The 13,912-nt window shown below is 38.6% G+C and overlaps 1 protein-coding gene across 1 annotated transcript in view; it reads right to left on the minus strand.

Annotated features, from left to right (window-relative positions):
• ERBB3 (erb-b2 receptor tyrosine kinase 3) overlaps positions 1-13,912 on the minus strand; it is a 91,430-nt gene that overhangs the window by 23,452 nt on the left and 54,066 nt on the right. The window contains exons 7-15 of the mRNA XM_040425574.1: positions 13,760-13,898; positions 13,300-13,413; positions 12,528-12,642; positions 10,907-10,980; positions 10,743-10,830; positions 9,668-9,870; positions 7,257-7,389; positions 7,055-7,145; positions 6,810-6,964 (exon numbers count right to left, since the gene is read on the minus strand). Of these exons, the coding sequence (XP_040281508.1) occupies positions 6,810-6,964; positions 7,055-7,145; positions 7,257-7,389; positions 9,668-9,870; positions 10,743-10,830; positions 10,907-10,980; positions 12,528-12,642; positions 13,300-13,413; positions 13,760-13,898 (1,112 nt within the window). The remainder of the gene's footprint in view (positions 1-6,809; positions 6,965-7,054; positions 7,146-7,256; positions 7,390-9,667; positions 9,871-10,742; positions 10,831-10,906; positions 10,981-12,527; positions 12,643-13,299; positions 13,414-13,759; positions 13,899-13,912) is intronic.

Here is a 13,912-nt window from a genome sequence, read left to right on the forward strand (position 1 = left end):
GGAACGCTTTTACTTATATAAGCGATTCTGAGATTGTTTTCTCGTGACATATTGTACTTCATGTTAGTGGTAAATTTGAGACAATATGTTTTACCTTTATAAAAAAAAATAAAAAAATGTACAAACATTTTAGAAAAATTCGCAATTTTTGAAATTTCAATGTCTCTATTTTTAAAGCAGATTCTGATACCTCATAAAATAGTTGTTACTGTACATTTCCCATATGTCTACTTCATGTTGGCATCATTTTGTAAACATCACTTTATTTTCTTAGAATGTTAGAAGGCTTAGAATTTTAGAAGCAATTCTTAAAATTTTTAAGAAAATTTCCAAAACCCACTTTTTAAAGACCAGTTCAGTTATGAAGTCACTTTGTGGGGCTTACATAGTAGAAACCACTCATAAATGACACTATTTTGGAAACTACACCCTTCAAGTTATTCAAAACTGATTTTACAAACTTTGTTAACCCTTTGTGTGTGTGTTCCACAAGAATGAAAGGAAATGGAGGTGAGATTTCAGAACTTCAATTTTTTTGGCAGATTTTCCATTTTAATCTATTTTTCCCTATAACACAGCAAGGCTTAAAAGCCAAAGAAAACTCAATATTTATTACCCCGATTCTGCAGTTTACAGAAACACCCCACATATGGTGGTAAACTGATGCAACGGCACACAAGGAAAGGAGCGCCATATGGATTTTGGAGGGTAGATGTCGCTGGGATAATTTTAAGTTGCCATGTCATATTTGAAAACTCCCTTATGCACCCCTAGAGTAGAAACTCCCAAAAAGTGACCCCATTTTGTAAACTACAGGATGAGGTGAGAGTTTTAGGCTACATGCACACGAACGTTGTTTGTTTCCGTGTCCGTTCCGTTTTTTTTGAGGATAGAAACATAGAAACATAGAATGTGTTGGCAGATAAGAACCATTTGGCCCATCTAGTCTGCCCAATATACTGAATACTATGGATAGCCCCCGGCCCTTATCTTATATGAAGGATGGCCTTATGCCTATCCCATGCATGCTTAAACTCCTTCACTGTATTTGCAGCTACCACTTCTGCAGGAAGGCTATTCCATGCATCCACTACTCTCTCAGTAAAGTAATACTTCCTTATATTACTTTTAAACCTTTGCCCCTCTAATTTAAAACTGTGTCCTCTTGTGGTAGTTTTTCTTCTTTTAAATATGCTCTCCTCCTTTACCGAGTTGATTCCCTTTATGTATTTAAAAGTTTCTATCATATCCCCTCTGTCTCTTCTTTCTTCCAAGCTATACATATTAAGGTCCTTTAACCTTTCCTGGTAAGTTTTATCCTGCAATCCATGTACTAGTTAAGTAGCTCTTCTCTGAACTCTCTCTAGAGTATCTATATCCTTCTGGAGATATGGCCTCCAGTACTGCGCACAATACTCCAAGTGAGGTCTCACCAGTGTTCTGTACAGCGGCATAAGCACTTCACTCTTTCTACTGCTTATACCTCTCCCTATACATCCAAGCATTCTGCTGGCATTTCGTGCTGCTCTATTACATTGTCTTCCCACCTTTAAGTCTTCTGAAATAATTACTCCTAAATCCCTTTCCTCAGATACTGAGGTCAGGACTGTGTCAAATATTCTATATTCTGCCCTTGGGTTTTTACGCCCCAGGTGCATTATCTTGCACTTATCCACATTAAATTTCAGTTTCCAGAGTTCTGACCATTCTTCTAGTTTTCCTAAATCCTTTTCCATTTGGCGTTTCCCTCCAGGAACATCAACCCTGTTACATATCTTTGTGTCATCAGCAAAAAGACAAACCTTACCATCGAGGCCTTTTGCAATATCACTTATGAAGATATTAAACAAAATCGGTCCCAGTACAGATCCCTGTGGAACCCCACTGGTAACATGACCTTGTTTTGAATGTTCTCCATTGACTACAACCCTCTGTTGTCTGTCACTCAGCCACTGCCTAATCCACTCAACAATATGGGAGTCCATGCTCAATGACTGCAGTTTATTGATAAGTCTTCTATGTGGGACAGTGTCAAAAGCCTTACTAAAATCTAGATATGCGATGTCTACTGCACCTCCACCGTCTATTATTTTATTCACCCAGTCAAAAAAATCTATAAGATTTGTTTGACATGATCTCCCTGAAGTAAACCCATGTTGTTTTTCATCTTGCAATCCATGGGATTTTAGATGTTCCACAATCCTATCCTTTAATAGGGTTTCCATTAATTTGCCTACTATTGATGTCAGACTCACTGGTCTATAGTTGCTCGATTCCTCCCTACTACCTTTCTTGTGAATGGGCACGACATTTGCCAATTTCCAATCTTCCGGGACGACTCCTGTTACTAATGATTGGTTAAATAAATCTGTTAACGGTTTTGCCAGCTCACCACTAAGCTCTTTTAATAATTTTGGGTGTATCTCATCAGGCCCCTGTGACTTATTTGTCTTCACCTTAGACAGCAAACTTAGAACATCTTCCTCTGTAAAGATACATGCATCAAACGATTTATTAGTCATTCTTTCTAGTGGAGGTCCTTCTCCTTTTTCTTTTGTAAAAACTGAACAGAAGTATTCATTAAGGCAGTCGGCTAGCCCTTTATTCTCTTCTACATACCTTCCGTCCTTTGTTTTTAATTTAGTTATTCCTTGTTTTAATTTCCTTTTTTCATTTATATATCTGAAGAATGTTTTATCCCCTATTTTCATAGACTGAGCTAGTTTTTCTTCTGCCTGCGCTTTAAAAGTTCTTATAACTTGCTTGGCCTCTCTCTGCCTAATCTTGTAGATTTCCTTATCTTCATTGCTCTGGGTTTTTTTATAATTACAAAATGCTAGCTTTTTATTTTTAATGATTTGGGCCACTTCTGCTGAGTACCACAGTGGTCTCCTCCTTTTTTAAAAGGATGCGGACCCATTCATTTCAATGGGTCCGCAAAAAACACAGTGTGCTGTCCGCATCAGTATGTCCGTTCCGTTGCCCCGCAAAAAAAATAGTGCATGTCCTATTTTTTTCTAGTTTGCGGACAAGGATAGGCATTATTACAATGGATCCGCAAAAAAAACGGATCCGCAAAAAAAAACAAATGCCATACGGAATGTCATCCGTTTTTTTTGCGGATCTGCAATTTGCGGTCTTGCGGACCGCAAAACACATACGGTCGTGAGCATGTAGCCTTATTGGTACTATTTTGGGGTACATATGATTTTTGATTGCTCGATATTATACTTTTTGTGAGACAAGGTAACCAAAAATGGATGTTGTGGTACAGTTTTTACTTTTAGTTTTTTATGGAGTTCTCCTGACAGGATAGATCATGTGTTGCTTTTATAGAGCAGGTTGATACGGACGCGACAATACCAATTTCTTTTTTTAGTTTTACATAATATAAACATTATTTTTGTTTTCAGAAATGCTTTGTGTCTTTGTAGTGCTACATTTCTTTTATTTTTCTGCTGATCGTCTTGTGCAGGGGCTTTTTTTTTTGCAGAAAGAGCTGACATTTTTATTGGTACCATTTTTGGGTACATATGATTTTTTTGATCATTCAATATGACACTTTTTTGGAGCAAGGCGACCAAAAAATTGCTATTTTGGCTTTTTTTTTTAACAGCATTCAACTGAGGGGGTAGATCATGTGATATTTTTATTGAACAGGTCATTACGGATGTAGCAATACCTGATATGTCTATTTTTTTATTTTCAGTTTTATACAATAAAAGCATTTGTGAAAAAAAATCATGTTTTTTTGTGTCACCATTTTCTGAAAGCTATATTTTTTTATTTTTCTGCCAATCGTATTGTGTAGGGGCTAATTTTTGGCGGAAAGAGTTGACGTTTTTATAGGCAGCATTTTTGGGTACATATAATTTTTCTGATCACTGAATATTACACTTTATGTGGCAAAGTGACAAAAAAAAATTGTTGCTTTGGCAGAGTTTCTATTTCATTTTTTTATGGAATTCACCTTAGGGGTTAGATCATGTGATATTTTTATAGAGCAGGTTTTTATGGACACGGCGATACCTAATATGTCTATTTTTTTTATGTATTTCAGTTTTACGCAATAAAAGCATTTTTGAAAAAACAAACTCATGTTTTAGGGCTCTTTCACACGAGCGGATCCCGTGTGTGGAATCCACTGCGTGAAAGAGAGCCAGGCCCCGTTCCGGACAGCAGAGACACGGAACATTAACATGATTGATAATGCTTCATGCCTCTCTGTGATCTTTTACTACAAAATCACAGTGAGATAAAGTTGTCACCGTGATTTTGTAGTAAAAAGATCACAGAGAGGCACGGAGCATTATTAATTATGTTAATGCACCATGTCTCTGCTGTCCAGAACGGGGCTTGGCACTCTTTCATGCAGCAGATTACCTGCACCGCATCCGCTCGTGTGAAAGAGCCCTTAGCATCTCCATTTTCTGAAAGCCATATTTTTTTATTTTTTGGGCAATTGTCTTATGTAGCGGCTCATATTCTGCAGGAAGAGATGACAGTTTGATTGGTACTATTTTGGGTTGCATAAGACTTTTTGATCGCTTGGTATTACACTTTTTGTGATGAAAGGTGACAAAAAAAATTAAATTTATTTTGTATTTTTTATGGTGTTCACCTTAAGGGGTAAGTCATATAATATTTTTATAGAGCAAGTCATTACAGACGTGGAGATACCTAATATGTCTACTTTTTTAAAATGTATTTCAGTTTTACACTATAAAAGCATTTTTGAAGAAAAAAAATCATGCTTAAGTGTCTCCATTTTCTGAAAGACATATTTTTTTTATTTTTTTGGGCGATTGTCCTATGTAGGGGCTCATTTTTTGCTGGAAGAGATGATGGTTTGATTGGTACTATATTGGGGTACATATTTCTTTTTGATCGCTTGGAATTGGTACAGTTTTTATTTTTTTACAGTGTTCACCTGAGGGGTTAGGCCATGTGATATTTCTTATAGAGCTGGTTGTTACGGACATGGCGATACCTAATATGTCTACTTTTAAAAAAAAATAATTTCAGTTTTACACTATAAAAGCATTTTTGAAGGAAAAGAAAAAATCATGTTTTAGTGTCTCCATTTTCTGAAAGCCATATTGTTTTTTATTTTTTGGATGATTGTCTTAGGTAGGGTCTCATTTTTTGCGGGAAAATATGACAATTTGATTGGTACCATTTTGGGGTGTGTATGACTTTTTGATTGCTTGGAATTGCACTTTTTGTGATGAAGGTGACCAAAAAATTGCATTTTTGGCACCGTTTTTATTTATTTATTTTTTATGGCGTTCACCTGAGGGGATGGATCATTTGATATTTTTATAGAGCAGATGATAACGGATGTGGTGATACCTAATATGTCTTTTTTTTACATTTATTTTAGTTTTAAAATGAAAGCATTTTTGAAGAAAAACAAATCATGTTTTAGTGTCTTCATTTTCTGAAAGCCATATTTTTAATCTTTTGGGCGATTGTCTTAGGTAGGGTCTCATTTTATGCGGGAAGAGATGATGGTTTGATTGGTACTACTTTGGGGTGTGTATACGTCTACGTGATGTCAGAATTGAGGGGCAGAGTCAGGGAGGGGCTGCCTCTGTGCATGTGCACGCCCTTCTCCTGTGTCCACAGTCATGCACCGCCTTTCCCCACCTCCATTGTTGCACCTTCACAGAATAGGTAATACAACTATATTAGTATGGCCAGGGCATGTTTAATAAAACATAAAAGTTAAATCCCGGAAAACCCCTTTAAAGACTAGACAAAAACTCAATAGAGATTAGTAGGGGTCTGAGGATTCTTAATACTGCACCTCTCTGAAGCAGATTGTAACACTCTCCAAAGACCCAAAACCTGTTTGGAGCTGCTCCGGTGTTCCGGTGTCTGTGTTAGCGCTGCACACATTTACTGTACCCTATAGTGAATTAGCACACGGCCCTCACACAGGCTCTACAGATAGATCCAAATAGTGTCATAAAGATCCTGAAGAGGACCTGTCAACTCTCCTTGTATGTTTCATTTGGTAAATACTACCAAATACGAAACAAATACTACCAGATACTATATGCCCCCCATAAAACGGGAATTCCCCCTGGAAACGTATGAATAAATTGACAACTGGGCCTTTCCTGTTGTCCCTAAATACCATCCAATCTCTGCTAAGACTGTGTAGGGAGATGTTATTTTACCAGATGTTAATTTATTGATTTATTCATACTTTTCTAGGAGGAATAACAGGAACATCACAACATAGAATCCTAATAAAATATTCCCCAACATGATTTCATACACAATATAAGCATTTACTAGAACATACATGTCAGGAGAGCTAACACCTCCTTTATATTCAAAGGAGGTGAAAATATACCTTGTTTTTTCCCCATGTGGGCCCCGGACAAAATACCCCTGTCATTGTTAATATTATAGGATCTATAATGCAAAGTGTAAGCAGTATTTTAGAAAAAAGACCCATATAAACTCCATTGGGGACATTTATCAAAACTGGTGCTAAGGAAAATGGGCTTAGTTGCCAATAGCAACCAATCAGTTGATCCTTTCTTTTTCCAAAGGAACTTTGAAAAATAAAACATGGAATCTGAATGGTTGCTATGGACAACTAAGTCAGTTTACCTTAGCACCAGTTTTGATAAATGCCCCCCCTGTATGTCCAAATCTATACATCGTTCTATAAGCAGATCATAGTCCAGGTGCCCACCACATAATCATACGGATAATGTTGGGTATAGTGCTAATAATTAGAACTACTATTTCATGGACAAGACATAAAATGATCACAAAGAGGATGAACTCACCCGTGTGAACAGTTCTCAGGACAGGGCAGACAGATCTTGTTCACACTGGGGTACTTGTAGACTGGTCCTTTTTCCCTCATGGCTCCATGAGGACATTTGTCCACACAATGTAGCCCATCTCGGTAGTTAGCGCACTGTGAGCAAGATTCTGCACCCTGACGGCATAAAGAAGAAAGCAATAGTTTAAAAAAAATCTAGAAAAACCCTTTTATGTTGTGGGATTAGCATCAGCAGTGAGGACTTACTGTTCCATTGCAGGTTAGTGCGCCTTCCATCTTCTGACATTCTGGGTGGCACAGCAAGCAAGCACCATCCTTCGCAAACTCCCTGCTATCTCTACACAGAAAAACAATTAAAAACTATTAGTATACAGAACCACACAATGCCAGCCATTATTATACTTACATGCAAAAGAAATACAAATGTAATTATGGGCTCTGAAATTACCCTTGATATAGGTTACAGTATGGTACACAGATCCCATCTCGACTAAAGTTCCTGCAAGACAGACACTGTCCAGGTCCTGGTCCCCAGCAGCCCTTATCAGAACAAAGTGGGTCACAAACTTTTCTTTCTTTGACTGCAAAGAAAAGACAATGGAGACGATTTATCATGAGGGGAATATCTGAGGGCAGTTCTGCTCGAGTCTGTGTTGGCGCACTTTATGAGACATTTATCAAATGTCTCATGTTGTTTGACAAATTTGGTTTTATCCTTAAACCTAACACTTTTGTCTAGAAAAGCTCCTCCAGTTTTCCTACTCCACCCTCCTACTGGACTGAGAGTGAGACTTTTTTTGCGAATTTCTAAAAAGTTATTGATAAATCTGGAGTGAAACTTATTAAAGGGGTTCTGCAGTGTTTTTAAACTGAGGATCTATCCTCTGGATAGATCATCAGCATCTGATCGGCGGGGGTCCAACACCCGGGACCCCCGCCGATCAGCTGTTTGAGAAGGCAGCGGCACTCCAGCAGCGCCGCATCCTTCTCACTGTTTACCACAGGCCCAGTGACGTCACGACTCGTATCACTGGCCTGGGCGCGGCTAAGCTTTGTTCACTTGAATGGAACTTAGCCCCGCCCAGGCCATTGATACTAGTCGTAACGTCACTGGGCCTGCGGTAAACAGCGAGAAGGCCACGGCGGTACTGGTGTCGGACCCCCGCCGATCAGATGCTGATGATCTATCCAGAGGATAGCTAACCAAGCCTACATTTACTACATTTCAAAACTGGAGTGAGTGGTGTAAAATGCAAAAAGTCACAAAAGCCCTATTTTGTGACTTTTTTATGTCAGAATTCAGGGGTGAAGACATGATAAATCAAGGCCAATATCTGTATAAGCTATCATTGGAATATATGCGCTGTCCTTCCATTTGTACTCTATGTTCAACTGGAATTGTTCTAAAACCGCCCATCAGTCACTTTAATGGTGTATGTCAGGGCTGGCCAACCTGCGGCTCTCCAGCTGTTGCAAAACTACAACTACCAGCATGCCCAGTCTGCCTACAGCTATCAGCCTACAGCAGGGAATGGTGGGAGTTGTAGTTTTACGACAGCTGGAGGGCCGCAGGTTGGCCAGCCCTGGTGTATGTCTTCCACTTGCAAGATATGCAGTTGGTATGCTCCCTTTTATTTGCAAATTAGATAATTGGTTATGAAGACATGAATAATTATACATGTGGGTAAAATAAAACTACTTCACAGTTTAAGGCCTTTTCCACAAGACCGCACCATTCACCATTCATTTCTATGGGACTGCAAAAAAATTCAGACAGCACATGGATGACATCCGTGTGTCCTTCCCGTAAATTATAAAACATATCCTATTTTTGTCCATTTTGCAGACAAGAATAGGCATTTCTACTATTGGGACCGCAAAAAATGCATCATCAACACTGCCTGTATCCATATTTTGTGGATCTGGGGTTTGCAAACCACAAAATACATACAGTTGTGTGCATGAGGCCTAAAGGGAGCCTCCGAATGCAGCACTGTATAGTGACAGACATGCTGATTTAAGCCTTTTGAATACTTACATGTACAGTAACTGTGCAGTGCACTGACATGCGGACTCCCCCACCCTCCAGACTCTGATTGACAAGCTTCTCCCTGTGCACATTAATAGGGAAAACCTGTCAATCAGCATCATGAGAGTGGGAGCGGGAACCTGCATACCACTGCAGCACTCCTTGCTGGCCTTGCAATGGACTGTTTGGCATGAAGGTACTGACAATAGGTGACAGAACACTGAAATCAGCATGTCCGTCACTACACTATGCTGCCCTCAGAGGCTGCCTAAAATACTGTAGTAATAGTCTGTATGTTAAGCTTGTGTTATGACCATCACAGAAGCTTTCCTATAATTATACAACAGGAACATAGACCCAATGAAGTAACTACAGCCATAATGGATTATACTATGGCTATGATGCTATAGCCTAGTCTGAGAACCATTTTCTTTTTGGAATCAATGGATTTTCATTCATTTTTATGAACACTGGAAAATACAAGTACCATGCGGGATAATGGGAACTTGGATCCCAGTCATTTCTGCTTTGATCAAAAAAAACGCATAGAATTGGGCAGCACCCTTTACTCAATTAGGAGACTGTATGCACATTACTATCAAGGATATATCCAGTCACCGCAACCAGTTCAAATAAGTACATAATACAACAGCACAATCTTCAATAGAAAGAGATGAAGTTGGTTTATTTTACACAACTGTTATGAGATGTCTCAGCTCCATTCTGATCCTTTTGTAAGCAACATTTTTGGAAATGATACCTTTAATACCACCCAGAATAAAAATATCTGTATTATATGCCCAGAAGAGAATCAAAGGTCAGAGATTTACCACAATCGGCTGGAGACTTGTTATTCTTTATATCAAAGTTCTGCCGTTTAGTTGGGAATAAGTATTTCCAGTTGATAGTGTTGTAATAGCAAAGGTTCTCATTTTCTGCGATATAAACCTTCCCGGCACTGATATCACGCAGTGAACGAAATCCCAGAGACGTCACATTGCTGTTCTTCATCACTAGAAGTGACACCCCACGTCTGTAATAGATCATTGAGAGATCGGGTCTCTTGTCAAAAATGCAAGAAAAACATAATAGAGGACAAAGGTGAAGTAATATAGAAGTAGAGTGCCAACATTATGACTGCAATACGCACATAAAACACCTTACCGTCTAACCGACAAGCCACTGGTGGTGTACAACGCTATACACTATGCTTGAAAAAAAAAATTGGAGTTGCTGAAATGTCTGATTTCTCAATGGATACTTAAAGGGAATATACTATCAGAAAGTGATGTATTATAGAAATTTTTGTGATTTTTTTAAATGTTCACGTCACTAGGTGTTCTTAAAATAATCTGTCAATTCCTGACACTGGCCACTAAACTTAAAGGGGTTCTCCGGGCTTTTAATATTGATGACCTATCCTCAGGATAGGTCATCCATATCAGATCGGCGGTGATCCGACACTCGGCAGTCCTGCCAATCAGTTGTATGAACAATATGTGATTTTCTGATGACGGATTCCTCTCAAACACCTGAACTGCTTAGAAAATTGAATATGAAAAATGTGACATCTTTGACGTATTATATATAGCTAGGGAGCTTTAAGTTTTTTTCCAGGTACATTTTGCTGCTTTATACAAGCCTACTATATACACTACCATTGTAGAGACCACATCAAGAACTGTTTACTGAATTTCATCATAAAATAGGATTGCATCTTGAATGGTCCTTTTTAAATAAATAGTATATGACACTGGGTAAGGGGCATGAGGAATGATATCAAAAAGTCAACCTGAAGTTTAGGAACGCACTGCAATGATAAAATTCCTCCAAAACTAAGTGTTTGTCAATTAGGTTCTAGAAAGTCTGCTGCACCCGTATATCCTCCAGATATAAGATACTCACATGAGAGTCCGACCACCAATGGTAGTGAGACTGGAGAAGACGCTGAAGTCATTCATATGTTTCGGCCAAGACTGGATGTTCAGATATCCTGCGGTGAGAAGTTTGGTCAGTTTCAGGACAAGTTATTATTTACTGATCCAGAATGTCAGCGGCTTTCCTCCTACCTGTTATTTCTTGCACTGTTTTGAAGACATTCAGTTTGTTAGGGTCCAGAGCGGTGATATTCATAAACTCATCCCTAGAATCATACACGTGGTCAGTCAAAAAAATGGAAGAATAAAAAAAAAAAAACTGCAATGCTACAGTCCATAACGCTAAGAATTCAGCTGTAAGTTTTATAACCACCAGTCTAGTCAACAATGGAGGCTTTAAAAAAATGCACCACTTTCCATTTCTAGATATGCATGTACTTCAATAATATTCTGGAACCATACAGGGGGGAGATTTAATCATCAAAACATACATGAACACTGGAAGAATTTGCGCTAATAAACTGGGGGCATGGCTTATTGAGTAGGTAATCTGCAGTAAAATTGTGCCAAAGTCTCCAACTAAAGGTGCACCACATGTTCATCCAGCATCAATCACTGTGATAAATCTATCTTCATATCAAAATGGATACCAGGTTCTCTAAACATTTTAGGCTAGGAAGAAAAACTTTTTTTTCCGCATGTTTCAAGGTTTACAACTGTCTTGATGCTATAAACGTACTGTTGATTGCCAGTCCTAGCAAGTTTAACTCCAAAAAAGAAAACTGTGTCAAATCTGGGCACACACCTATGGGTGGGCTATAAGTCAACTGGGTATGACTCCTTAGTAACCTTACAAATATTGTTCAGACCAGAGTTATGGGCCTTGATGATTGATCGAATGTTCATTCCCGATTATTGCCCAGTGATGTGGCCGAGCTGTGGGTCTGCATGTGAGGACACATCTGTACTTTCCGGGCCGCATCTGTACATGCTATTTGTTTCAAATAGCATGTACAGGCGTAGGATGGCAAGTAGAGGTGTGGCCTGGCAATTAGAGGTGATCCTCTTAAGGATGCCGCTGCTGGACCGCATCTAGTACGGGCAGCCTAAAGGTTCCCAGCAATCGAGCGACAAGCAATCATTTGTTGATCACCATATCTTTATAATGGTATAAAATTATCATTTGATAGTAGCAAATCTCCTCATGTAAATGAGATGTGCCGCTGACACTAATGTAGAGGAGAACGGATGATTGGACAATCGATTGTTCATTGAAACCCCTCATTCTGAGATTGTGACTTTGGGGTTTTCATAAGCTGTAAGCCATAATCATCCAAATTATAACAAATTAAGGCTTGAAATATCTCGCTTTGCATGTAATGAGTCTCTCATATGTTAGTTTCACCTTTTAAGTTGCATTACTGAAAAAAATTAACTTTTGCATAATATTCTAATTTTTCAAGTTTCACCTGTAATTGTAACATGAAAATGAAAGTTAAAAAGTGCCCATCAACTTCTACATAGTTATATGGCACTTGATATGGGACGATTATCTGCTCATATTGTCCAGTCTACCCAGTCAAATTTTGCTTCATCTTTTGCAAAATTAGACCAAAAATGTGAATAAAATTATCAAATTTATACCATTTGGAACAAATATAAGAGTAAAGTAATAATCTGCAAAGAAAGACAAATTGTAGTACTAACATAAAGTACTATATCCAAATGACTGTGAATCCAGAAGTGCAGCATACAATATCACCGTGCATTTCCTATAGTGCAAACAGGAAAAATACTAAATACGTTTTCTTACCCGTCTAGACCAATGGTAAGGAAGTCTAGATTGCCCAAGATCTTGGTGCAATTAATGAATCTATCAATGTTACTAGAATCCACAGTCTGGTATCTACCACCGGTTCCCTCACAGGCTGGAGAGAAATAGAAGACAAAAGTGAACTAGATACATTCTCTAGAAAATAGCAATCATACTTTTATTATTTATTTTGTAATATTTTAGTCCAGTATAACAGAAGAGATTTATTTCTCGTAATGGAGAAATATTTGCATATTATTTGCACTAAAGAGGTTATCTGGGAGATGGATCTGTCCTCAGAATAGGTGATCAATATCAGATTAATGGGGTTCTGGCTCCCGGGGCCCTGACTAGCTGTTTAAAGAGTCCACGGCGCTCCAGTCTGTGTCACTGCTTTTTCCAAGACCAGTACCGTCACATTCATCGGTCACATGGCCTAGGCTCAGCTCAGTCCCTTTCAAGTGAATGGGCCTTGACTATTATACCAAGTTCAGCCACTACACAGTGAACGGTGCTGTGTTTGGTATGCTGTGATAAGCACTGGAGCCGGTGAATTGGAACCTCGCCGATCAGATGTTGATGACCTATCCTGAGGATGAGGCATCAACATTTTCCTCCAGGAAAAAAAATTAAAATCAATCAATGAAGAAGAATCTAAAAGATTGTTTGTTGATAACAATATTCTTGAAAACATTTGATACAGGAACAGAGTCCATTTAACACCATCAGTATCATGTCACCAATGTGACAACCCCCAGAAAGTAAAAGTTACCTTTGGGACAAAGGCCGGAACATGGCTCACACATCTTGACTCCATTTTTTGTCATCTCCATCTTGTTGCTCGGACATGAACGAACACAAGAGTTCTGGTCTATCACAAAGTTATCTAAAATGGTCGAAAACAACATTAGTACAGGATAGAGATGTAACAATAAAATAATTTTGCTATAAAAGTCTGCAAATCCTTTGCACTTTTTTGGTATAAAAGTGGATATTGTCTGACTGAAGCTCCACTACCCTATTTTTCTGTGGGAACCAACATGGCCATGCAGCTCTGATGGTACTGTAGCTCATCCCTAGTCACTTGAATTAGCACTAATTATTAATAACTGAGCCTAAAGGACTTTCTATTGAACTTTGTGATGAAGAACGTTTTCTTTTTATCTTCCCTGCGACTGTCTAAAATTAATTGGAAGGGTCAGACATTATTACTTGTGTCTGCCTATACATACGGGGGCAGTTCTTCACACATGATCCTCCATACTGGAACTTGGAATCGGGACCATGTTCCATTTGACCGCTCAGAGGGTTGTAAATCAGCTGAGAACATCGTGAGACACAGGTTCCATTATCATCGAAGTTTCGGCATGCCTGTATGTGAAAAG

Source organism: Bufo bufo, chromosome 3, assembly GCF_905171765.1.
Source record: "Bufo bufo chromosome 3, aBufBuf1.1, whole genome shotgun sequence".
Classification (NCBI taxonomy): Eukaryota; Metazoa; Chordata; class Amphibia; order Anura; family Bufonidae; genus Bufo; species Bufo bufo.